This window comes from Spea bombifrons, chromosome 10, assembly GCF_027358695.1.
Source record: "Spea bombifrons isolate aSpeBom1 chromosome 10, aSpeBom1.2.pri, whole genome shotgun sequence".
Lineage (NCBI taxonomy): Eukaryota > Metazoa > Chordata > Amphibia > Anura > Pelobatidae > Spea > Spea bombifrons.
The window spans coordinates 5,304,358-5,332,134 of NC_071096.1; the positions used below are offsets into that span (position 1 = coordinate 5,304,358).

At 43.2% G+C, this 27,777-nt stretch overlaps 2 protein-coding genes across 2 annotated transcripts; both read right to left on the bottom strand.

The window, feature by feature from the left end:
- Nucleotides 1-118: 118 nt before the first annotated feature.
- Nucleotides 119-15,163, bottom strand: LOC128467084 (catalase-like). The gene is made up of 13 exons (XM_053448597.1): nt 15,060-15,163; nt 12,887-13,058; nt 12,589-12,699; nt 11,978-12,108; nt 11,299-11,403; nt 9,727-9,852; nt 8,966-9,157; nt 7,359-7,511; nt 6,906-7,044; nt 4,905-5,035; nt 2,840-2,947; nt 2,622-2,708; nt 119-1,347 (listed from the first exon to the last, which is right to left on the bottom strand). The coding sequence occupies exons 1-13, from the start codon at nt 15,093-15,095 to the stop codon at nt 1,300-1,302; spliced, it is 1,539 nt and encodes a 512-aa protein (XP_053304572.1). The 5' UTR covers nt 15,096-15,163; the 3' UTR covers nt 119-1,299.
- A 1,647-nt stretch (nt 15,164-16,810) lies between these two features.
- LOC128467083 (catalase) lies at nt 16,811-27,115 on the bottom strand. Its single transcript, XM_053448596.1, has 13 exons — nt 26,969-27,115; nt 22,821-22,992; nt 22,625-22,735; nt 22,405-22,535; nt 21,325-21,429; nt 21,095-21,220; nt 20,127-20,318; nt 19,689-19,841; nt 19,262-19,400; nt 18,969-19,099; nt 18,758-18,865; nt 18,101-18,187; nt 16,811-17,509 (listed from the first exon to the last, which is right to left on the bottom strand). Exons 1-13 carry the CDS (start codon nt 27,032-27,034, stop codon nt 17,444-17,446), a joined length of 1,587 nt encoding a protein of 528 aa, XP_053304571.1. The 5' UTR covers nt 27,035-27,115; the 3' UTR covers nt 16,811-17,443.
- Between the last annotated feature and the right edge of the window lie 662 nt (nt 27,116-27,777).

The window sequence follows — 27,777 nt, forward strand, 5'->3', positions numbered from 1 at the left end:
AGATCTGCCCCCTGGATCTTGGATCTGCCAGAACACAGGAGTGATGGGAGTGATAAAGGGCCATTGGAACACAGGAGTGATGGGAGTGATAAAGGGCCATTGGAACACAGGAGTGATGGGAGTGATAAAGGGCCATTGGAACACAGGAGTGATGGGAGTGATAAAGGGCCATTGGAACACAGGAGTGATGGGAATGATAAAGGGCCATTGGAACACAGGAGTGATGGGAGTGATAAAGGGCCATTGGAACGCAGGAGTGATGGGAATGATAAAGGGCCATTGGAACACAGGAGTGATGGGAGTGATAAAGGGCTATTGGAACACAGGAGTGATGGGAGTGATAAAGGGTCTCTGTATGCCTATGAAGAGATTCCATTAAAAATCAGCCGTTTCCAGCTACAATAATCATTTACAACATTAACCCCGTCTGCGCTGGATTTCTGATCCATTTCATGTTATTTTAATAGACAAAATGTGCTTTACTTTCAAAAACAAGGACATTTCTAAATGACCCCAAACTTTTGAACAGTAGTGTATCTGAATAGAAGTATACCCAGGGACGGCTCTTGGTTTTAGGGCCACAAGGTGCGAATAGTTATGACAAATCGAGGAGCGCAGTACATATGGGTATAAGCAGTCAAGACTCATATAATTCAAAGTGTAAAAATAATATAACGTGTAATATCTGGGTATTTAGGAATATTATGTATTCTATGAGAATATTAAAATGAAAGCTTTATAAAAGATACGCAGCCGGCAAAATATAAAATTTGTACGAATCCCAATGCATAAGCCTGACGTAAGCTAAAAAAATACTGCATGTATTTCTAACAAATATAAACCAAGGGAATATTCTTCTGAAAATGAACATTTTTTGTTCCCAAAATACACGTAATCAGGCAAAACAAAACATACACATGACCACATTGTAACATACATAGTATTTGTGTTATGAACGCTACACGTATAGAATTGTGACACAGTTGTGCGATTTCTGACAGCATTCACTTTATGAAATCTTTCTGGCTTTTGGGGGCTCTGCCGCCAGACCCCCGCAAACTCTCCCTGAAACCCATTCTCCAAACGTGGGACCCCTGTGAACGGGATTCTTCAGCAACACCAATGAATGCAGTTTACAGGACGGTTGGCTTGGATTAAGCGCTTGTTTCCAAAAACAGTTTGCCCAAAACAGGCAAAAAAAAAAAGCAGTCGCAGGACTAAAATCGCAGGAAATGCAGATAAAGGACGATGGGATCCACCAGACATCGAGATCCCCCATAGCTGCGCAGGTCCAACACCCTACAGCGCGTTCTTTTCGTCTTGTCTAACATAACAATGCAGCGGTTTCTAAATAAATATAAAAAAAGAACAAAATTAATAAACTCCAACAAAGAAAAATACGTAAACAGACGTACTGTCTTCTAATACAGAACATTATTCTGCGTTCTAATTTTTATTCTATTCTTTGTGGATTTTTTCCTTTGTTCTTGTTTTTAGGCTGATGTTTAAAACAAACATAACAAACAGGTTATAAGACGAATTGTTAGGAAATCATTAACATGTCTTTGTTGGCTTCAAAGGGATCCAAATACATTTTTTAAATAAGAACTGTAAGGCAATGACATATGGTGGGGAGTGGTGAGTAAGGTGAAGCCACACATGGTGGTGAGTGGTGAGTAAGGTGAAGCCACACATGGTGGTGAGTGGTGAGTAAGGTGAAGCCACGCATGGTGGAGAGTGGTGAGTAAGGTGAAGCCACGCATGGTGGGGAGTGGTGAGTAAGGTGAAGCCACACATGGTGGGGAGTAGTGAGTAAGGTGAAGCCACCCATGGTGGAGAGTGGTGAGTAAGGTGAAGCCACGCATGGTGGGGAGTGGTGAGTAAGGTGAAGCCACACATGGTGGGGAGTAGTGAGTAAGGTGAAGCCACACATGGTGGGGAGTGGTGAGTAAGGTGAAGCCACACATGGCAGGGAGTGGTGAGTAAGGTGAAGCCACGCATGGTGGGGAGTGGTGAGTAAGGTGAAGCCACCGATCCCCTCTACCTGGTTATATGGAAAGGAAAGGCAGGTTTTCAATCACTGTTATGTTTTTTGGGGGGCTCTTATTGTGTGTAATGTCCTTCGATCTTCGGAAACATATCCTCTGACCATATCCTTCAGGCTGAAAGGGTGATTAGAATTTCTCCTCAAGTCCATAGGTATAGCCCATGGTATACTGACCATTTTCAGTGCTAGATACACCATCCATGTACCCTTAGGCACAAGACCGGCCCTCTGGGCAGAAAAGGTTGCAGACATTAATGAGCTCCATAGTATGGGATTTTGGCAATAAAAGGTATTAGCAAAACAAAACACATAGAAAGTGGGTGGAGATTTTTTGAAATGGGCATGGCTTTGTGGGTGTGGCTATTATCAAGCCCCACCCAGTTCCCCTAAAAATTGGATAACCTATCACTTATGAGGAAACGTGGCCCTGAGGTTTCCCTTTTCTTCCCCATGGCTGCTTTAGGGACACGTGTTAAATTTAGCCCTTAGCGTCTAGTTTACTGTCCCTTTAATTCGCCATTTTTTTTTTAATTTTGAATTCGTTAAATGGTCCTTTTTGGAAGGTTATCTGTACCTTATCTCCTTCTGCAGCATTATATTTATCCAGCAGAGTCTGGATCCTCGCGCCGTAATCCTGGTGAACGTCACTGAAGTTTTTCACCTGGGAAAGAACCCAAAACACTTAATTCTAACATCAGTTAAAAAAGGCACATAAGTAAATTGGAGAGTTTTCACTCCATAAGTATCCATCGATGATGTAATAACACACATAGAACATAAGATATCACTCACAGCTCTCTGCTGGATGAAGATCTGAGCGTCTTTTAGGTGCTTGGCGATGTTCTCACACAGTCTCTGCCTCTCGCACTCGGACAGGGTTTTGGTGTAGAATGCTCTCACCTGAAGTGACATCATTTATGGATAAAAACAACCAAAAAATAGAACATTTAGAAATAGTATCAGGCTGAAAATAGGTTTTCAAAAATATTGCGCTTTTTTCCCCCAGTTGTAGTTTTTGCCCTGTAATATAATGTTTTCATGCAGCTGCATATCAGCCGTTTGTATGATTTCTCACTCTGTTATCTGAGCCCTGATCTACTAAACAAACACCCTGACTCCTTATCATACTGCCCGTGGGGAACAATAGAGTGACTCAGTCTTAGAACAGACTTAATTAGCATTGGCATAAAGCATCAGCTCAGTGTAGTATATAAGCCGGAAAGTCACCCAAAATATCACATGACTGACAGCAACGGCGCCTCCAGGTCTGGAGATAAAGGGAGTTTATTGGAGAAAAATGAGATAAAACCTGTTTTTTGTCATTTCCGACATTACTGTATACAGCGCTGGGGGTTATATTACTGTATACAGTGCTGGGGGTTATATTACTGTATACAGTGCTGTGGGGTTATATTACTGTATACAGCGCTGGGGGTTATATTACTGTATACAGCGCTGGGGGTTATATTACTGTATACAGCGCTGGGGGGTATATATCACTGTATACAGCGCTGGGGGTTATATTACTGTATACAGCGCTGGGGGTTATATTACTGTTTACAGCGCTGGGGGGTATATATCACTGTATACAGCGCTGGGGGTTATATTACTGTATACAGCGCTGGGGGGTATATATCACTGTATACAGCGCTGGGGGTTATATTACTGTATACAGCGCTGGGGGTTATATTACTGTTTACAGTTGTTATGTATTGGGGTACTATGTAGTCTGTTTTGCCAGTAGATGGCAGCATAATGGGAATGTGTACTTGTTCTGTTGTGTTAGGTCTCTTGTGTATATATCTTAACGTGTTGCATGTGGTAAAGGGAGTAAAGAAAAGAAGTTATGTTCCCCTGCTTGTCTGTGTTTGTGAGCAACATATACATAACATTCAAATACACAAAAACAGTGCTGGGGGGTTATATTACTGTATACAGCGCTGGGGGGTTATATTACTGTATACAGCGCTGGGGGGTTATATTACTGTATACAGCGCTGGGGGGTTATATTGCTGTATACAGCGCTGGGGGGTTATATTACTGTATACAGCGCTGGGGGGTTATATTACTGTATACAGCGCTGGGGGGTTATATTACTGTATACAGCGCTGGGGGTTATATTACGGTATACAGCGCTGGGGGTTATATTACTGTATACAGTGCTGGGGGTTATATTACTGTATACAGCGCTGGGGGGTTATATTACTGTATACAGCGCTGGGGGGTTATATTACTGTATACAGCGCTGGGGGGTTATATTGCTGTATACAGCGCTGGGGGGTTATATTACTGTATACAGCGCTGGGGGGTTATATTACTGTATACAGCGCTGGGGGTTATATTACTGTATACAGCGCTGGGGGTTATATTACTGTATACAGCGCTGGGGGTTATATTACTGTATACAGTGCTGGGGGTTATATTACTGTATACAGTGCTGGGGGTTATATTACTGTATACAGCGCTGGGGGTTATATTACTGTATACAGTGCTGGGGGTTATAATACTGTATACAGCGCTGGGGGTTATATTACTGTATACAGCGCTGGGGGTTATATTACTGTATACAGCGCTGGGGGGGTATATTACTGTATACAGCGCTGGGGGGTTATTACTGTATACAGTTCTGGGGGTTATATTACTGTATACAGCACTGGGGGGTTATATTACTGAATACAGCGCTGGGGGTTATATTACTGTATACAGCGCTGGGGGTTATATTACTGTATACAGCGCTGGGGGGGTGATATTACTGTATTCAGCACTGGGGGGTTATTACTGTATACAGTGTATGCCGTTCAGTCCATTCTAAACCCAATCTCACAGTGCGTTCACCAAGCGGCTGGGACCCCCGTACCTGCGAGACGTTGTCTTCATCGTCCGTGTTGTGTCTGTCAACGTCTCCCGAGGCAGGGAAGCAGGTTTCCTTGTGCTTGGGTTGATCTCGGGGACACATGAAGCTGTTTGGATAATAATTCGGCATGTTGCCTAAATAAAGAAAAATACGTTCATGGAACTCAATAAAAACTCTCAATAAAGCCGCTAGATTTTCATAACATTGATCCGTGTCCTCATAGCAACTGTCCCCAGCAAAGGGTTTATTCACTAAAAGGCACATTTGCAGCAGAGTTTTCGCTTCGACAGACTTCTCCAGCAACAAGGGCTGGACTGGCCCTGTATAATGTATAATTCAATGGGTGAGGAGACTTTGAAGATATATATTACTGATTTAATTAAACAGGCTCAGCGAAGATCTTTCTAAGGCAGAAGCTCATTGAGGTTGAACTTTCATAAAATGAAGTCAAGGATCTGGAACCGATCAACTCTCGCAAACTCTCCTGTCAACTCCCCCTTTAGTGAATAAACCCCAAAGACCTCAAGACACGACGGCGTCCAAATGACCAAATGTTGATATATCAGGAGGTCCGTGTGGAGATGCAGGAACCCTGAAGAATCAGAGACCCTCCTAGATCTCCATAAATATATTGGGGCTTCCTACATGAAACATGTCTGACAAATACGGAAGTTCTAAAGAATCTTGTGTGGAATTGTGTTAGTAAATTGACACCATAGCAAGGTTCCGCACAGACCAAGAAGAAGGTTGACCAAGGATGAAGACCTGGTGGGGCACAAAACTAATACTTCTCCCTGATGACTGCCTCGGGGGGCTTGGAGGAGCAAAGTCAAAACTGTGAGGATATTTTAGACCATGGAAACCGATTGCAATGCTTCTTCTGACTTTAGGAACTAGATCAGGATTAGAAGTCTGTTCTAGATTGCTCAACACTTATCACAAGTAAAGGCAGGAGATAAAGCTCATCCAGGGTGAGTCCAACCGCCCCGGAGTCAAGAAGGATTATTTGACCTTTGAGATGAGGTTACTGTCCTGTGGGGTTTGTGGAATGGTTAGACTTTTATGTAACTATGTATCACCCTAAAAGAGTTACAATAACTGGAGTCCTGGAAAAATGAAAGTCCTGTTTCTAGAAATTCCGATACAACAAAGAACAATGGATTTCTGTTTTGGTTTTTTTTACAGAAGGAAGATATTTGGTAACATCTCAGAGCGTGTTAGGAATTGGTAGGAGCTTCTGACATGTGATGGTCAAACGACGCTCTTCTTGTAACCCATAACCTGACCCGAGGAAAGGAGAACATGCCGTGTGATCGTGTTTTCTGAACGCCGAGGAGTCTTGTGAGAATTATTCATCATTTAAAAGTAGGTTAGAGAAACTGTATAGGGTGGGTAATGGAACGAAGACCCCGGCCCTGGAAAATGTATATTTAAGAGAAACCTGCTACGTTTTCTGAGACTGCAGATGGTTTCCAACTTGGTATTAAACCCCTGGACGCGATGGCTTTAAATCACAAAAGGTCAAGAAATTCCAACATTACTTCTGGCTGATCTGAGCACAGGTTACTGTAGCAAAGGGCAACCTGTTTTGTCCAACAGGACAGGTCTACCTTGAACCCTAAAAGTCTGGGGTGAAGTCAACGGCCAAAGTGTTCAAGGCCAAAGTGTTATTTTAGCACGATATCCAGTCCTGTCCACAAACCTTATGGGAAGTTGTTTAAAGTCCATATGAACAATGGAACAGAGACATTTAAATAGTTAAAGGGGTTTAACAGAGTACAGGAGGGAAGTTTATTTCAAGGGAGAAACGTTAGAACGAGAGACCGGAATCTAACACTAGAGGGTCAGAGGCTTTGATGGAAGGACGTTTTCCTTTAATGAGAGGGTGGTAGATAAATGGAACAGCCTCCCAGCATATGAGTCATGACAGGTCCTGTAGACACACAAAGTGTATTCTTTCACAAAGTAACATGAGACAGCAATCATTGATCCGTGAATACTTACTGGGCATATGAAACATGCACATGGGGCCATCCTGCTGGTAATTGGCCACCCTGGTGCCCCGCGGGGAATTGACGGGGATTTGTAGATAGTTGGGACCCAGGCGGTGTCTGTGTGTGTCTGGATATGAGAAGAGGCGACCCTGGAACGGAGCACATAAACCGTCACAAGTAAAAACACCTAGCAGCGCTTAGTGGACATTGCCCTAAATAACTGCCAAGCAGTGCTGACCCAATGCCACTGAAAGGCTTCCTGGGGATTGTGGGAGTTGTAGTTTATTGAGAACTAATGAGCTATAATAGACCATTAAATCATATATTTAATCAATGGAATCAAATGGGATATTATTATTATTATTGAGTTATATAGCACCACCATATTCCGCGGCGCTGTACAAAGGGATGAGTTGAATGTTGGGATGTGATGTAGGGTTTGATTGCTGCCCACTGCCCTCACCTGCAGCATTTTATCCGGACTGGGTTCTATGCCGGGGGGCATGTTACTCGGGTCGAACGCCAGCTGCTCCACTTCGGCAAAGTAGTTCTCTGGGTTCCTGTTCAACACCATCTTCCCCACGGGAATCAGCGGGTATTCTCCGTGAGGCCAGACCTGAGGACGATCGATGAACATAATGGGCTTCTGTTTGTGAATTAGGCTTGCATTTAAAAAAACAGAATTTTTTAGAGTCTAGATTTTTTTTCTGCAGCAGTTACACCATGCCTGGGTCCTTTCTGTGCTCCTTTTATGGGACCCCCTATTATTCGTAGAGCATTTTTGGACAGAACAGGACTCTGTGTATGCTGGTTCCTAAATATGTTCTGATGTGCTGTGTTAATAGCCCACCTGGCTTGATTGACCCCTGAGCTAGCTCTTCAGGCTGCGTATAATCTTTATGGGCCTGGGGGTTGTATATATGGAAGCCCCCAGAAAAACACCCTATATATATATATATACACACACACAAGTGCTATTCGTATAAATATATCTTAACCTTACTGCCATGTATATAACTATACCCCCATTTGAAGGCTGTACATATGGTTGTAGGCGAGCTACACTGCCCTATATACTGTATGACACAAAGGAGAGCCATTAATGACATCATTAGTTCATTGGCTGTTAATTGCTGTAATTTAATCTCTATTTCAGTTGGCCAGACAGGTTACGCCCTGCTATCCCCGCCAGCCTGTCTGCTGTTACCCAGATGATAAAGTCTCCCGGAGAACATCATTTTCAGACGGTTCATTTAAAAATCTATCCTTTCTGTCGCTTGTCATTTTCGATATGTAGCCTTTTATTGAATTGTAGAACATATAAAAGTCACGTAACATGTTAGCCTCCCCTCTAACAATAAATGAAGGGGTACTTTGATCGTTAAAGGGGCACATTAAGAAAATGCCTTATTGGCCTGCTGTAATAGAGAATGAAGGTGTAGGACGATGACATCATAACTTAACATTCTAATTCTATTCCATTCTAATCCACGCAGAGAGTGACACAAATATTTGTTTTCATGGACGTCAGACTAATAATAGAAATAATCCTTCGCCAGGCGTGCAGCAAACCTAACACCTTGGGGCAAGATCGGACAAGTTCTGCCTTCTTAAGTGTTATTTTCCCTTTGCGTTCAACCTATTTTTCATCCAAGGGATGTTTAGAAGCCCTTTAGAGCCACTAAATTAGCAAAACCTTTCATTAATTGACATCAATTAATTAACATCAATTAAAATAAATAATATTCTATCAGCCCAGACACTCTTTTAATTCAAAGTATAATTTATATATATTTTTTCCACTATTTTAATTATTTTAGACTCTTACAAAAGATGAGGTCACCTGCAGTCATTTGATAGAAAACCAAAAAAAAAAAAACATGCAGCCCCCAGTTTTTTTAAAAAAAATATGAAATTATTTACCAAATTAGATCAAATTCTCAAATAATTTGTAAAAAAAAAAAAAAAAATTCCCAACTATCTGATTCAGTTTAATGCTCCGATTATGTGACCTCATTGCTTCCTCGAATTGTGCTTTTCTGGCTTTAGAGGCGATATCCCTCCACTCACCTTGGTGAGGTCGAAAGGATTGAAGGGGCTCTTCTCGGCTTGTTCAAAGGTCATGACTTGAATGTAAAAGGTCCAAGACGGGAAGTTCTTGTTAGCGATGGCGCAGAAGAGGTCTCGGATGCCGTAGTCGGGATCGCTCACCACCAGGCGATCAGCTTCTTCTACCGTTAAGTTCTTGATGCCCTGATCGGTCTTCAAAGACAGATTGGAGAAAAAGATCATGGATCAAACATCTTACGTAACATTGTCCACCTCTCTCTCTTCTTTTAAGGGTCAAGGAAACACATGCAAGATGGGAAGGCATATGATCAGAAGGGTTGGGTATCAAGTAAGTTCAGCCAGCCTCCCAGCGGAAGAGACCAACGACTGATTAAGGTCTAAGACGAGACCAACGACCAACAACGACCGACAACGGGCGACAACGGGTGACTAGATGGGGCCGAATGGGTCTATCACTTATTAGATATAACATTTTCCTTTTTTTTAACAAAAATAATGATAGTAAATATCATTGAAACCTTTCCAAATCTTAGTTTTGTTATTGCGGTCGTTTTAAACGGCGATTATGCGGAGAGAGAAAAAAAGAAGCAAGAGGAGAAAGGAGGTAGAGGAGACAAGTAGAGGCAAACATCGATGGTGAATAAGTAAGCGCTGTCGGAACATGTTGTGTTCCCCGTATAATTAACCTGATTACATCATGCATATATCTTTTAATTTAAACTCCCCTCAGACGGGTGTTTTCCAGCTCCCGGCCCTCGTACCTTGTAATGGAATTTGCAGTACACCGCCTTCCCTTCGGCGTTCACCAGTTTGAAGGTGTGAGACCCGTAGCCGTTCATGTGCCTGTGTCCGTCGGGGATGCCACGGTCAGTAAACAGGAAGGTTACCTGCGAGAAATATAAAAAATATATAAATATTCTATAATAAGATAAACCACAAAATGTATGATGACATCATACACCCAATCATTGGCGTGTCTTCTTCTGGGTTTCTGGAAAGTTCCATTAGGTAGATCCTTGTGTGTTCTGAGTATTTTGGCCATTTTTATGCCCCTCGTCCTCAGGATGAAGACCTTCTACGTAGAGTATCCTTTCCATCTTAATACTGTTAGTGTACATACGGCATTCTCTACAGTGAGGGCAATAAAGGTATGGAATTCGCTGCCAAGAGATGCCTTCAAAAAGAGTCTGGATTTTGGGTTTTTTTTTTTCTTAGGGAAGCAGAACATACTGGGCTATAAATGATAGAATAAACATTAATATTTAAGAGCTTCTTGATCCAAGGAGAAATCTGATTGGCTTTTGGGGTCAAGAAGGAATTTTGCCCCCTGTGCGGCAAAATCGCCCAAAAATAGCTTCATTGGGTTGGTTTTTTGCCCTCTTTCGGATCAAAAGCAGGAAGGATCGGTAGACGGGTTGAACTTGATGGACTTAGGTCTTTTTTCAACCTAAATGACTAGGTCCCTATGATAAAGCAGGGGTAACCAGGGGCACCTGCCATCACTGGCTGCATTACTGGAGAGGGATTATGGGAATTGTAGTCAGGGCCGGCCGCAGACTTAATGCCGCCTGGGGCGAAGTTTAAAATGCCGCCCCCCCCCGCCGACGCCGGGGGGGGGGCATTTTAAACTTCGCCGACGCCATGATCTACGATCCCCCCCCCGGTACTTACCTTTAAACAGTCCTGCGGCGAGTTTCCCTGCTCTGCCACGGTGCCGGCTTGTAATGCTGAGCGCCGGAACTTGACGTCACTTCCGGCGCTCTGCATTACAAGCCGGGACCGAACAGGGAGACTCGCCGCAGAGGAAAGAGAGAGAGAGGCGGCGAGCGGGTAAGCGAAAACCACTTGGTGCCCCTCTCTCTCTCCTCCGCTTCAAAAAACAACAAAAAAAAAGCGCTTGGGGCGGCAAAGTGCCGCCCCTTCTAAAGTGCCACCTGGGGCAATTGCCCCAGTCTGCCCCATTATAGGGCCGGCCCTGATTGTAGTCGTTTAAATATCTAGCACAATATGCTCGTCACAGAATGACTAATCATTTTTTTTATAAAATTATTATCATGGGTGAAGCTCTGGAGAATAACGTGAGGTTTTCTTTCCCTCACAGAGGTCTGTGAGTGATAAACGCTCTCTCCTGGGCGTGGGTAATAATCGCGATATCTCTCTCTCGTCTGCTAGGCCGTGTCCTTAAACGTGTCACTAATTTGTTTTATTAATGTTTACAGGGTTTAGGAAAACTGCCCGAGCGTCGGCGGACAAACTGGTTTTATTATTAACGCCAAAACATTTAAAAATGGTACTTTTAAGAAAGTACAGAGAAAAAGGTTGCGATAACCAACCTGGTGCAGAGACTCTGGCCGCAGGCTCCAGAAATCCCACACCATGTCCGGGTCCTTCAGGTGAGTCTGGGGGTTCCTCTTCTGGCTGTGAATAAAGGATGGAAACTGCAAAAAAATTTAATCATTTATAATTATTAAATACAGTATTCAGATCGCCCATAATAAGGTTATTCTATAACTTCTGTTTTATTGTGATTTCTCTGTTAAATGGTTTTCTTAGTCGGTTGCATCATCAGCTGTTTCGGTGTACATTTCCCACATAAATGATGATGTCATACCAGTTGTTACTTCTTAGGACCGGTAATTAGTTCTAAAGCAGGGAATGCATTAAAGCGTCGGGAAAAGTGTTGCAGGGTGCTGGGTTGTATGGCCGGTGGCATTAATAGCAGGAAGAGGGAGGTAGAGTATTTGGGACAGATCTGAAGATCTTCAAAGGATATAAGTGGTAGATAAGTGGAACAGCCTCCCAGTAGAAGTGGTAGAGGGTAATACAGTGAGGGTATTAAACATGCATGGGATAGACATACGGCTCCTGCATCTAAAATGAGACCAACAACTGGTTGAGGTTTGACTCAGGAGAAACAGGCAACTAGACGGGGGCCGAATGGGGCCGATCTGCCGGCAAGGTTTATGAATTAAAAGACGGTATTGCTGAAAAAGATTTTGTTTTATAACTCACCAGAATCGCGTCTTTGATGAAAAAGATGGGCGTGTTGTTGCCGGTTAAATCCCAGATTCCTTCGTCTGTGTAAAATTTCACCGCAAATCCTCGTGGGTCACGGACGGTGTCGGCCGATCCAGCTTCTCCAGCTGAGGAGGAAAAAGACGGCAGACAGGGATCAGCGTAGAATGACTGCAGATTGATTTTTATATTAGCGCGGAGGAATTCCAACTAGCTCTAGAATTGCTCCATAGACGGGTAGCAGTCTACCTCTATGGTGGTAGCCTCCAAACACATTCTAGGCTCCCTTCTATGATTATTCAGGTGCCTTCAAGTGGCCCCTTTTTTTTAGATTAAGTTAGTATCCATCCCTGGCACTTTTATACTTTTTTTTACAGAAATTTTCCATTGGCTGCAGATGGTGGAAAAAAGATCAATTTTTGCCAAAAGGAAATTTCAAAAAAATAATGGTTTCCGTCCTGATTTTGCGCAGCCAGTTAACAAACAACGCTTTATGGGGTAAATAGAGTGGCCAAAAAGGTCTTGACGTAGGCAAGTGTCCACTCCACCTCCGCAGGTGCGAGATTTCACCCTCCCACTAGTGTTCCCAGTGGAAGCCGGCCTCTCACCTACGGTGGAGAACCTAACGGCGATGTCAGTTCTCTTCCCAATTTTCTCGAACACTTTCGCCTTTGTGAATCTGGTGATATCGTGAGTGACCTCAAAGTAGCCAAAGGCTCCTGGAAAACACGAGACAAATAATGCACTTAGTAGCCAACGCAGGACGCAGAGAGACGTGGAGCGAATAGACTAGGAAACCGTTTTTTTTAGGGTCTCATGGGGCACGTTTTGGATCATGTTGGAGCGATGGAGGGATCACCAGCCGCTCACTCTCTCACCTTAGAGGGAACGCTTTCCACTACCCACCTGCTCCTTTAGCGTGGACAACTCTTTCTGGGATCCTCTCCCTGTCGAAATGCGCCATCTCGTCCGTAAAGACCACATCCTGCATCAGAAGCGGCCCCCGGGGGCCCACAGTCAGGACATTGAGCTTGTCGCCGGTTGGAACGCCAGCTCCTGTGGTCAGGGGGCAGTTGGCCTGGGCAGGTGCAAACGACAATGTAAAGATGGGATCAAAGTCTGAGTATGACGCTGAACAGGGTGTATGATGGTGGAACAAGCGGACCGGAGGGGTCATGACAGTGGATGCAAGCTAATTCGTTGAAAGAGTTTTAAAAGCCAAAAAAAGAGTACCTCCGCCCTTTCTGGTGTTTGCTATTACAGTCCTTCCAGTGGAGAAACTAAATAATTCTGCACTTTGGGCAGGGATCCAAACAGCACCCCACACCCTGCATGAATTGCGCCCCGCACCCTGTGACCTTCTCGTGTAGGGGTGACCACACGGGATGCTAACACATTTCACATGTTACTGACCAGCGACGTAAAGCGTTGCCCCGGTGTTATACATGCCACATACTGCAGGGGGCAGCACTTTACATGTGTGGGGTATATTACAGATTTGATAATTGTGGGTTATCCATGCCACATACTGCAGGGGGCAGCACTTTACATGTGTCCTGGGGGAGAAAATGGTCACCCTGCTCTGGGGTCTTCCGTAGCCATCTTATTGCATAGCCATATAATACAAGTGCTTGTGCCATGCCACAAAGTATACCGTTAGGGGCAGAAGGGGCATCATTTCCCTTTAATCTTACCCCTGCAAGCCTGAAAGCACATTAGGCCAGCGTCAGCAAGATGCACGGGGTGCGTTGGCAATGCTTAAGTTAAAAACCAAGGATTAGCAGGGCAGTCGTGGCTTTCTACCTCGGAATGATAGGTGTTGTAGTGCTATAAAGGGCACATACTGTATGTGTAATAAGTGCATGAGGCGGTTCTGCTGGGGACTTGCTGAGGTAATAGGAAAATTAGCCTCTTACACAAGTCACTGGGGCAAAACTGCATGTTACATGCCCTCGTCTCTGTCACTTGGGTCATGGGAGCGACGGCACCCTCGCAATGACCATGAAGACCACAAAGGACCTTTTTCTTTACAACGGGTTACATTCTGGGTGTGTTTTCATCATTAAAGCCAAGAATGTCGTGGCAGATAAAACCTGGACTGATCTACAATATATTCCTGTCCACTCGGTCGCCGACCAACCAGTTAAAAGAAAGAACTCAAAAAAATGTTTTAATCCTTTGTTGACTTTGTTGTCAAGGGTTTTACGAACAACGGTGATCCTTGTGCAAACATTCATAAATGAAGTTACTCATAAAGGTTTTTAACCCTAAAAAAGCCAGGAGCTCTGCCACAGGGTTCAGCTAAGGGCACGGGCCTTATCATTCTCTCATTTTGGCACATGTACAGAGAAACATACTAACACACACGCTCACACATCTTTATGCCTTATCTCCTAGCACAATAATCGACCTTCAGCCTCCCCGCAGAACCCCTCGCAAACTCACACGCCATCGCTTTCTGGATACTTGGCACTCATAAAAGTAAGCAGAGTACAGACACGGATCTGTTTTAATGCCACCCCCACCTTTAGTACATCCACAGAGCTCACGCCTTGTCGGTGACACTCCCCAGAAAACACACTCATACAACAGCACATGGCAAAATATTTAATATATATGTGTATATATAGCATATCCATGATGATACTTTGTATCTTACATAACAATGCAGAGAAATAATAAACCAGACATTTAAAATACCCGTCTCTAGAGATAGCCCTGGCATTACTATCCCTGCCGCACACAGATCCATCTGTAACCCATGAAGTGTCACCCCCAGCAAAGATTTCTAATATACCACACATTGCTTGAACCCCGTATGCTGGGATTAAAGATCCGCCAAAGACCCTCACCTGTCATACATACAGCCGGCACTGCCATCCAACCACCCCATTGTACCCATTTACCCCGGTCTGTTCTAGCAGTGTGTAACGAGACCTAACTTTTTTGGGGGGAAAACATAGTTATTTCCCAATACTCATTTCCGGCAGGCACATCCGAGAACACCAGGGTACAGAGTATCCTCCACGTAACTTTTCCCCACCATCTCGACCTGTAGAATGTCCGCTGTTCTTGTTACCTGGAGAGCCGGGCTGGGTACTTTGGACTGGTACATTCTGAGTGTCAGCTCTTGTCTCTAGTCGCTTACTGTCGGCTATGAGAACTCCTACGGTGTTTACACATTTTAGTAACCCCAGACCCTCCCACCTTTCTGCAATACACATCTCCCTCCCCTGGAATGCCCTCACTCTCCTCCCCGTCCCTGCTGGATGTTCTCTTTCCACTGCGGTGTAATAACTACATCCAAACATTAAATAAAGCGATTATTATACACCCCATGGTTTCCTCCAACTTCTATTTATCAGCAATCGGAATTCTAGGGAGGTTCTGAAGCTGGAAAACATGGCAACTTAGTCAAATGTAATATTTAGAACATATTTTCTATAAAGAAAAGGGGACTGCTGGGCAGCAGCTACATTCTTCAACCATGGGACCCCCTAACCTCCTATAGGGGCTTATTGCATATTGCAAAAGGGGAGAAATATAGAATTCTTTCATAATATAATTCACATGGCAATTCCTTAAAATCACAGAAATGACTCGAAATCATCGCTTCTACCAAAGAAGCTTCCTGAAAACACTATGTCTATAAGATGAGTACCTACCTTTCTGTAAGCACTGATATGTTTCAGATACATCATTACAAACAGCATATTCAAAGACATTCAGACAAAAAAACATGTCTCGGGCAACTTGGAATTCTTCGCTCTTTTGCTTTACGTTCGATCCCCATTTTATCCCGCGCTTTTCTAATTAATTAATACTCAAATTCCAGATTGATGTAACAACGCCGGCCGTCTTCTGCATGCATCTAAAAGTTAAAATATTCGTCTGTGGAATTGTCCTTCAGACCCTCAACTCTTTAAAATAACATTTAACCCCCCCCCCACCACCACCCTCCTCTGATCTGATAGCCTTCTTCACCAAGATAAGCGAAATAGAAGAGTGGAGGTTAATACAGTGTATGACATATGAACAAGGTCAACTTTAACATAAGATACAACCAAAGGCCAAATTACTCTTCTATCCTTTGAATTCAGTTTCTCAGTATCAACCCCCCCCCCAAAAAAAAAAATACAGAAGTTACTTAATCTTCCCCTTCTCCACAGCCACAACGGGAACATGTGCAACATGACCGGCCGGAAGCCCTTTAATGCAATACCTACTTTTTTTTTTTTTTTTTTTATCTTAGCATACGTATGTATTGAATGACCACAGAAGAGAGGAAAGAGGAAGCAAAAACTAAATGTCACTTTGCGTTCAATGTAAATACATCAAATTTGTTTCAAGGAATTTTAGCAATTTAGCAATGCCTAAACACGAAATAAAATGTTAAATGTGCTACCCCTCTGAAATCTACATACATAGTTCAATAAAGCAGTAATAGTCGAGTAGAATTTTGCCTCATTCACAAGTTTTCACCCGAAACACTTTATTTTCATGGGACTCAAGAGCTGGCAGGGATAGGTTGTTGCCATAGATGGTAAGAAAATAGTGGGTTTTTTTTTTTGTTGCTTAAAATGCCTTGTCAGTAATTCTGTTGTCCAAGTGGTACTGCACCTTTAACTCTGTCAAGGAGTAAGCATCATAAAAATGTTCCCAATTCTTTTGGCACCCACTAGATTAATAATGGAGCCTCAAAGAACATACATTTAGCGTTACATACTTTACACGCTGGGCAAATGGCAAATGGATCTCAGGGCAGGGGTACAGAGAAAAGAGACATGACTGCGCATGACGTACGTACAAAAAACAAAAGCACTCGTATGCTTGCATTAATCACAGAAGGTTTATTATACAGAAAAAGAGATTAGTCTGATATTCCCATCCCATCAACCTTCTCAGCATAACAGATAACACCCTACTGAAGAATAAGCCTGGAGAGGACATATACCCCCCCAGATTGTCAGACAGCCCCTAACGATGACAGATCCCCCTCCAAGGGCAACATTTAAAGTTGACCGCTATTCAACGAGTTAGAGAACAAGACAACCAACAAGCAACTAGTTGAGCCCTTTAAAAAGAAAGGCACTTAAAGCCGTTTCCAGTTTAGAAAAGCTTTGAGAATTCCGGCCGAAGCGAATCATTCCGTGCCGGATCTTTCAGGAAATTAAACCGACACAAGTGTTTATTTTTTAAATCTTGGCTGTTACTAATAATTTGTAACGTGTTATTTTCAAAACAAAAACTGGAACATTTCCAACATGCGCGTTACCATTACTTGTAACCGTTTCAGTACCAGCACCACGGACTGTCAAGCTGCACGAAGCCGCAGGGCACTGAAATGGTTAAGAATAAAAGAATTAGCTGAATTGATCCTGCGAGATTTCTTATCCAAGCCACTCGGTACAATTAAAAGGCAGGTAGGAGCCTGCGGACGGATACGCTCTCGAAGAAGAAGGTTTACAGATTGGCCTTGTCGTTGCCTGTCGGGTAGGATGTATGCTGGGTGTACGTTTTCACAGTTTTCTGTAAAGAAAAAAAACACAATAAGAAGTATCCAGTATAGTGTGAAAAAAAAAAAAGCACAGATATTTAGGCAATTTAACAGATTTCATCCGATATTAGGAACCCAGAGAAAATATTGTGTATTATTCGACCCTAGAGACAAACTTTTTGACTTTGCCGGTCTCTGGGGGTTACTAAATACTTGCAGGTCTGCTGGGTCTTGTGTAAAGTTTCGGTTCTTAATGGTATACCAATAGGACCCCACAACCGCCTTCTTGTACGAACGAGTGTTTGTTATTAATTTATAGGGAACTGGTCTGAAGCAGGACAGCGAGCCGAATCACCGGCCAGAAGCCACACTGGGCTTAGGCGTCATCAATGACATTAAAGCTTTCGTTGCAAAACAGGAAACGCCATAATCCCAGGTTTCCGTCACAAAAGTACAAAGCGAGAGCGAAAGCAGAAGACGGGATGTGGAATACGGCAGGAAGGCAAGACCTGCCCTGAGTTACAGATACGCTGCCATATCTGATCTACCGGACCTTGTTAAGTAAAACACGGTGTAAGGAGATCATCCGAGGGCCTCGGTGCACTTAATCCAGAAAGTCTTACCTTCTTCGGGCCTTCAGCGTTGTATTTATCCAGCAATGCCTGGATCCGGGCGCCGTAATCGGGGTGAACGTCGCTGAAGTTTTTCACCTGTTGTGAGGACAGGAGTTAGAACCTGAGCTTTAAACAGGACGGTGACCCGAGATCCAAAACAGTCTATTACCGAGAGACAGTTCTATCATTCTGGATGGTACGTCTCAATTAGTGGTGTATAGATATCGCTGCACATGAGAAGATGGACCATCTAATTAGGCATCTCAAAAACTTACATATGGTGTCCCAACAATGCCAAAAAGACAAACACAAATGACATATCAGTGTAACTAGGACTCTTTGTGCCTTTAACGGGCCACGAAAGACAAAACAAAATGTATATATTGAGTAAATCCGTTTCCCGAGGAGTCGGGCGCACTAGCTCTAACAAGAACATGGAAAACATTGAAAGCTTCAGCATTTGCAAGGTTCGGAAGAAATGCTGATGAGGTGAAAGCGGGCGGAGGTCTGCGGGAAGTCTGTGCTTGGGGGTAACACATTCAGGTGTAATCCGTGTCTCTCTCGAGTCACCGTGACCTGACAGTCCTGTCTAATGTAAGAATATAACTTTTAAAGTCTCCCCGCAATAAACAGTGTGTTCTCTGAGAGAAGCGCCTGGTGACTTACAGCTCTCTTCTGGATGAAGAGCTGAGCGCCCTTTAGGTGTCCAGCGATGTTCTCACACAGGCGCTTGCGCTCCTCTTCGTTCAGCACTTTGGTGTAGAAGTCCCGGACCTTGAGATAAAATACTATTTAGATCTTTTAAAAGGGCTGGATCTTAAAGACAGCGAAGCCTCTGGTGCCCGGCCACTTCCTCGCTGGAATACCGGGCTGTTACCTGAGTGACGTTATCGTCGTCGGAGCTGTTGTATCTCGAGACATCTCCAGACACGTGGAACCTGTGTTCCCTTACTTGAGGCTGGTTCTCTGGAGCAGAGAAGCTGTTGGGGTAGTAATTCGGCGCTCCACCTGCATGCAGAGGAATCTACATGTAATAGGGACACAGATCTGAACCAAAATCAGCAACCTTTTCAGGAAGACTTCAAAGCAAAAAGTTAATTGTGCTTTAAAAAGGTTATCTTATTTTTGGGTGCAGAAAAGTAGTTATGTAATATAGGGGGGGGGGTTTACCCTGATTGTCAGAGAAGCACATGGGTCCATCTCGTTGGTAATTGGCAACGCGAGCCTTGTATGGGCAGTTTACCGGGATCTGTAGATAATTGGCACCCAATCGGTGTCGGTGAGTGTCTGGGTAAGAAAAGAGTCTCCCCTAGAAGAGATTTCAGAAAGAAAATCACCACTACAGCTAATAGCAAAATATAAAAGCATAATGCGCTTCCACTACCAATAAATATCATGCCTTTCTTGATAGGAGCACTTACAATCCACAGGTGAATACGATAATTAAGAAAGAGGAGAAAAAAAACAGGTCCCCTTGATTTGGGGGAGGCAGGCAGGAAAGAAAGGTCAGCCATCTTTTGTCCCCACCAAGGTGTATAGGAAAGGTAAGAAACGAAACGCATTTCCCTGCGGTCTCCCCAGGTTCTGGCGATCGCACCTGCAGCATTTTATCCGGACTGGGTTCTATGCCGGGGGGCATGTTACTCGGGTCGAACGCCAGCTGCTCCACTTCGGCAAAGTAGTTCACTGGGTTCCTGTTCAACACCATCTTCCCCACGGGAATCAGCGGGTATTCTCCATGAGGCCAAATCTTTAAAAATAAATACAGAAAAACACTTTAGGTCACATAATGTCAATCTAAGTGTACAGGGGGGCAAGACACAGTTAAAAGGCCTGTCATTTAAGCAGAGCTTACAAGCAAAATAAAATGTGTTTTACGCTCAGTATGTGGCAGTATATGCAAATATAAAAAAGCAGGCACAGGTCTAATATGCTGGAGAGCCGATGTTTTGGCCTGGTGGGACGGCATCTTTAACTTGCACCTCCACCTTGCGGTATCATGTGCAACACACACTATACGAAGATGCTCACTAACTTTGGTCAAATCGAATGGGTTAAAGCGGAATTTCTCAGCTTGCTCGAAGGTCATGACTTGGATGTAAAAGGTCCAGGAAGGATAGTTCCCGTTGGCGATGGCTTCATAGAGATCATGAATCCCGTAGTCTGGATCACTGGCCGCCAAGCGATTAGCTTCCTCCACCGTAAGGTTTTTGATGCCTTGGTCGGTCTGGAATGACACAAAATATACGCACCACACTTCAGAATTAACTGGATAGTGCGACAAAAATGAACCCTCAAAATGCCATGGGGGCTGTCAGATAGCACAGAGCTCGAAGTATAAAGCAACTCCTTTCAAGTCTTTGATTGTTACTGGCCTTAGGTGGAAATATAACAAGTCCAGATTTTAATATAATACCTGCTACAATGTTAACCTTGCCATATGTGTTACCATTACACAGTTATACTTTCATAGATAATAGTACTCATGGTATGTGGAATATGATGCCATTATATAAAACATTTAACAATAATAATAATAATAATAATAATAATAATAATAATGTCAGACATTGTATGAGCGCCATCTGGTGGCAGGCAGACTGCACTGCATCACTTCACTACGTGTTTATCAAAATAATTTTGGAAATTGTGCTAATCCTTAACCAAACAAACGCCCAGAACTTCAAATCGGGGGTGGGCTGGCCTAGGGGGACAAAAGGAGTCATTGCCCTATGGGCCGGTTTGGACCGGCCAGGGGAGGTGGGAAGGAGTGGAGAGGAGTTCATGTAACGCCATGGGGCCACTTGGTTTTATCTGCCCCGCAGGCCGGAAGGTGGCAGTCCTACCCTTTGTTCATCTGATTGTAATAAGAACATGTAACATTTAAGGGAACCAGTGCAGATCTGCAGATTATTTGGGGGGTCGTGATGACCGGTAAAATGCTGAAATCCTCTGTTAGACTGGAAGACAAAGTTCACTTTCTTTAGCCCCAGAAACACATACCTTGTAGTGAAATTTGCAATACACAGCTTCACCCTTTGCATTGATAAGTTTAAAGGTGTGTGAGCCATAACCATTCATGTGACGGTGACCGTCTGGAAGCCCGCGGTCCGAAAACAAAAATGAGACCTGGAAAGAAAAAAAAAAAAAAAAAAAGCCTTAGTCCAAATATTTCACTTCACTATTAACCTTGATTGACAGCAAGTTTGGAAAGTATAACAAAAAAGTCAAACCTGATGGAGAGATTCTGGACGCAGAGCCCAGAAGTCCCAGACCATATCTGGATCCTTCAGGTGAGTCTGGGGATTCCTCTTCTGAGAATGGATGAAAGATGGAAACTGCATAGGAAAAAAGATGGAAACTTAATTCATAAAAATGACGTCAACTGATGACACAAAGCCGGGGTAGATCAGGAACATAAAATTTGACGGTCCATCTTCCCCTTGTAAAGATGTAAACCTTAACCAGTCATTGGTCTCGTCTTAGATTCAGGAACCGTATGTCTATTCCATGCATGTTTAATACCCTAACTGTATTACCCTTCTACCACTTCTGCTGGAGGCGGTTTCAACTTATCTACACTTTCAGTAAAGTAAAACCTCATATTATCCTTTATATCGCTGCCTTTAAAGTTTAGAAGCCTCACCATCATTTAAATATACACCATGCTGACTGCGTGACTTTAAGCAAATACATATGTTTAAGATGTAATTAAAGGGCCACAATCAACTAGATTTACCAGCAATTAATGCTGCGACACAGCTTCCACCGCAACGGGCACATGGCAGTAAAATTATTCACGTGTCTGCATTCCTCACATCGGACAGAAGTATTCTTTTTCATTACGCGACTATTGCGCAACGTTCAGAGAAAGAAGTATCAGACTACATGGTGCTGAATTTCATGCCGAGACTTTGGATTTAGGACCAGTTGCAAGATTATCCACGTTTGTGTGTCTTTTAAAGTATTGAACTGGAATGGATTTAATCGTCCAAAACATTCTGGAACGCAGACCAGAACATTTCACAATTCTGAAATACCAATTCAATGCACTCAACAGCCACAAGTGTTTAGTCACTAAAGTGGGAGACTGGGAGCTTTGGTTTTTAATTCACCATCGTCACTGGGTACTATAAAGGGGCCGATCCCAATGGGGCCCTTCGGCCAAATAATCCCCAAAATTAAACTGTATATTAACTGAGGGGGGGGTCTCATCTACATTAAATGGGACACTCAATTGCCCCAGGCACCCCCTGAAGAACGAAAGCCTATGAACCAACGGGAGCCAAACTAATGGCTAAAAACACACTTACCAGCATGGCGTCCCTGATGAAAAAGATTGGGGTGTTATTGCCGGTAAGGTCCCAGTTTCCGTCCTCTGTGTACATCTTCACGGCAAACCCACGAGGGTCTCGGACGGTATCAGCTGAGCCGGCCTCGCCAGCTAAAGGGAAGGGGGGGGAAAATATTGTAAAGGGAGAATGTAAAGAGAGCAAGATTTTCTGCCTAAACACGGAGGAAATGATATCATACCAACAGTGGAGAACCTCACAGCGAGTGGCGTCCTCTTCCCAACGTACTCAAACACCCTGGCTTTGGTGAATCTGGTGATGTCATGTGTCACTTCAAAATAGCCAAACGCACCTAAAAACAGAATATTGTGTAAGTAGCCATGCTATTTATGGTTAACTCTTGGTGAACTACCTTATTTTAACAAAGGTGTTCCTACCTGCTCCTTTGGCATGAACGACTCTTTCAGGGATCCTCTCCCTATCAAAATGAGCCATCTCATCTGTGAAGGCCACATCCTGTACCAGAAGCGGCCCCCGGGGACCTACGGTCAAAATGTTCAGCTTGTCCGATATGGGGTTGCCCCCTCCTGTGGTAAGGACATCTGGTTTCTGAATAGAAAAATAGGGTGGTTGGTGGCATGCCCAGGAGACTGCCAATTTTTATATTTGGGGGTCATTATTTTGTTTTTGTTGACAACAAAATGCATTCTAAAAAAATAAAAAAGGTATATTTCTACACCATTATTTAAATTGATGTATTTTCCCCATTTGATTTCAAATGGAAATCGACTGGGAATTAAAATAGGAATTAAGTTTATATCAGACTTTAAGCTATATAAATAAAATATTATATTATTATTATTAATAATCATAATAAAAAAGCCATCAGCAGGTACGGTTGCTAAACTTGTCTGTCAAATAGCACGTGTGCATCATGGAGAACAAATGAAAAATATTGACATTTTAGTTGCAGTGCATTTAAATCAGTTCCAAAAAATAAAACAGAAAAATATGCGCAGTTTGGAGAATTTTCAACCGATGCTGCCAATTCCTGAACAATTTCACAATTCAACAATACGCGCTCTCAGCAAGTCATGGGATTTTATTTGTGCCAAAGCATACAGATAAACACATTTTAATCCACCCCCTAAGAAATGGGGGGGAGAAAGAGCAGCAAAAGTTACAAAATTAATTAACCCATAAAAAGGGCGATTCCATGAAATAATATTCACGCCGCGATGAGTCGCCATCAACTCGACAGCTAAGTGGTTTATTAAAGGCTTTAATTAATGAGGATTTGCACTTCCCAAATCCAAGATATCGGCTAGAAACATAAATGTTATATAAACAAAAATATAAATAAATGTTAAATAAATGTTTATTCCTGTCCAAAGTACGCATTTAAATGGCTAAATATTTTGGCTTAAGTACGCATCACGTTCACCTGGCCTATAAGTGTAACAATGGAAGAATGTATGGCATTGTTCGTCACCAGAGAAACATTCGTCCTCGTTATTTAGGTGAACGGTCAGGATGCAATGTTAGCTTTGCCCTTTGGCTCCCTGTTTATTATGGAATGGCTTTATGACTTGTCTATACGTTCTGCACCCTGATAAAGCGAAGAAAACACAGACTTTACAAAAATGTTTGAGATCACATACGGCAAGCGAGACCAGCCATTTTCATCCGATAAATTGAGAAGAGCATTGGTAGAATCGGGGAGAAAAAGAAAAAAAGATATGAGGCTTCATCAAGTCCCTTTCTTCGTTGGGAGAGATTAACCAAGACTGTAAGCTCTTGGGAATAATGGTTCCGCTACAGATGTTTATGTAGGTGTCTGAAGCATTTGCCCCAATGGCAGGGTTACATGGTAAGCCTAGACGATGTACCCCTCCACCCCCAGCCCACCGTGTGCAGTAAAACAATGACATCTGATGTCCCCTAATGTACACTACTATTCAAATTTTGGGGTCACTCAGCTGTTTTTACAGAAAACAAAGACATTTCTGGTTGTAACATAATTGCAAAAAAGGGTTGCTAACCATCAATTAGCCTTTTAAACTTAAACTTGGATCAACAAACACAATGTGTCATTGGAACCCAGGAGTGATGGGAGTGATAAAGGGCCATTGGAACACAGGAGTGATGGGAGTGATGGGAGTGATAAAGGGTCATTGGAACACAGGAGTGATGGGAGTGATAAAGGGCCATTGGAACACAGGAGTGATGGGAGTGATAAAGGGCCATTGGAACACAGGAGTGATGGGAGTGATAAAGGGCCATTGGAACACAGGAGTGATGGGAGTGATAAAGGGCCACTGGAACACAGGAGTGATGGGAGTGATAAAGGGCCACTGGAACACAGGAGTGATGGGAGTGATAAAGGGCCTCTGTACGCCTATGAAGAAATTCCATTAACAATCAGCCGTTTCCAGCTACAATAGTCATTTACAGCATTAACCCCGTCTGCGCTGGATTTCTCAACCATTTCATCTTATTTTAATGGACAAAACTTGCTTTTCTTTAAAAAAAAAAAACAAACAGGAAATTTCTAAGCGACCCCAAACTTTTGGATGGTAGGGCACAGATTAGGTTAGGGGTATCCCTGGCCCTCTATGATAAATACGGTACGTGCCAGGGTATGGATTCCACAGGGCAACAACACGGGTGAAGGTACGCCCAAACCCCTGCTCGGTGATGAATGCATGGGTGGGGAGATGTGTAAAGGTGATATAAGTTGCTACACATAAATATCAAAGGCTTCACGGCTTTCTTGCCCGAAAGGCGTTGGGTAGGAACATAGCAACATAAGAAACACCCAATCTTTCTACCCTCCTTCCTGCTTTTCGCCCAGAAAAAGCCATTTATTTCTAATTTTAGCACTAATTTTAGTCAAGAAGGAATTTCATCCCCCTAATAGGCAATCAGATTTCTAATTGGATCAAAAAGCTCTAAAATATTAACTGTTTATTCTATTATTTATAGTAAAGAAAAGTGAAAAAAAAAACAATAACCCTGTAAAAAAATTTCCAAAGACGGGTCACAAAAAAAAAAAAAAAAAAAAGTGATAAAGATCGGGTGTACAGGCATTCCACGCTGCAGTCTAGGTTGGCTTTGTAGGACTCGTTGGCCAAAGAGAAGCAAATTGAGTCCGCGTTATTGCCGGCTGATAATGTGACCGTCCCTCAAAAATTACAGAGAATTTGGGATTTCCGACCAGTGGTCGGGAGGATGAATTTTTGTAAAGTTCCTTAAAATTTGATTTTATGACATAAATAAATTGAGGTCAGGCTTTTTCTTTTTTTCTGGATCAACAGGTTACCTGGAAAATTTTATTTTTACAGTTTTTTTTTTCAATTCTTCAATTTTTTTTATTATTTTAAACATTATCAAGCGGGATCCAAAAATAACCCGATCTGATTGTGGCAAATTTACAACGCGGGATCGTAAATCAACAACGTTTTTATCAGAGAGTTCGGAGGACAAACGGCCAAAGTACAAAAATCAGGGCAAAGGGGCAGATTTATTTACTTTTTGTTCTGCCCTCATGTTTTAAAAGAAACTACTGGTCAAAAAGCAGAATTTGGAAAAATGTATGATGCCGCTGCGATTTTTAACAATTGTGCTAATTTTCGTGGCCAATTTCTCTTTTTTTTTTTTTTTACAACGTTGTTTTAATTAATTATATTCTATACAACATATAGAATTATTCAAATAGAATTTATGGTAACTAAGGTCAAACTGACGTTATGTCAAAATAACTCTGTAACACAAGGATTTTTATTTTGAAAATAAATAAACATTTTTCCCCCCCTTTAAAGCAGATAATGTGATGTTGCGATGAATTGACGTATCATTTAGTTCTAAAAGGGTTACAAGTCACATTTTCTATTATTCTATATCTTGACCCCAAAACCATGGACGATTATTAAAAATATCTGCTACACGCCGGTAACAATTTACATGGGACGGAAACCCAGAATGGGTGGTAGACCAGACCCCGCTCTCAGCTACGGGACACCAGGTCCAAACCAGAGGGATCTACAGGGATTAGCAACGGTTGCTGAGAACTACAATTCCCAGCATGCACAACCACCTGCAACTTCAGAGATTGCACACGCACAGGTAACCCTTATCCCGCCCCCTGTGGTGGGCTGGATGAGCATGCTTGGAGTTGGAGTTGGAGTTGCACTGAAGGTACTGCAGGCTCCTCACCCCATTTCTGTGTCCCTACAGCTTGCGCGAAGAGCACAAATCTCTGATATACCCCAGTAATTGCCCCCATAGGGTATTATTCCCCTGTAGGACATGCATATGATACAATTAATGCAGAACAGCTCCCTTTATTTAAATGCACCTGTGTGGTTACAAACTCAAAACTATATTATATACAGAATAATAATACAACGACCTTACATGAGGAATAAGGGGCCTAATATAGAGACACTAAAACCCAGGCTTTCTATTTATTTCTGCAAATATAATATATTAATATTATATCTATAGAGACATATATGAGGGCCCTGGCTGTGTACAGCCGGCAAGGCCTCGGCTAGCAGTGCAGACATGTCTGGGGCTGAGGTACCTGGGAGCCCCGGCTCTCCTTCCAGAGCTTCATCTGATCGGCGGACTTGTCCCTCTGCTGCGCCATGTTTACGGTGCGAACGCAGCGCTGCGGCGGCTCACAGTTATAAAATCACACAGCAGACCCCGCCCACTCTGACAGGACCAGCCGTATATTTGACAGCAGAAAGGGCGGTGGAGCGCGCCGATTGGACGACGGAGCTGTCAGTCAGTGTCATCCACGGGAGCCAGCAAAATAGTGTACAAAGGTCGGGAAAGAGCAAAGAGTGTGAGGGGGAGAGGTGGGGAAAGAGGAGGGAGAGGAAGGGGAAAGAGGAGGGAGAGGAGGGTGACAGACGGAGAGGCGGGAAGAGCAGGGAAAAGAGAAGGACAAGGAAGGAGGAGGGTGACAAAGGGAAAGAGTGAAGAAAGGACGGGAGACTGAGTGAGAAATGTGAAAGAGGGAGAAAGTGAGGAGAGGACAGAGGTATATAATGAGGGGGGAGACTGAGTGAGAAATGTGACAGAGGGAGAAAGTGAGGAGAGGATGTGAGAGTGAGTGGGGAATGTGACAGAGGGAGAAAGTGAGGAGAGGATGTGAGAGTGACAGAGGGAGAAAGTGAGGAGAGGACAGAGGTATATAATGAGGGGGTGGCAAGGGAAAAGAGTGAGAAGGGAAGGAGGGATAGTGGTAGGGGGTGAGGAAAGGAGGGTGTCAGAGTGAGGACTAATTCTAATTCTTGGCCAAACGCCTACATTTACGGAATCCATCATCACCCAGTTGCTTACTGTCTTTTCTCTTTCCTTTCTTAACTTCCCCTTCCAAACCTA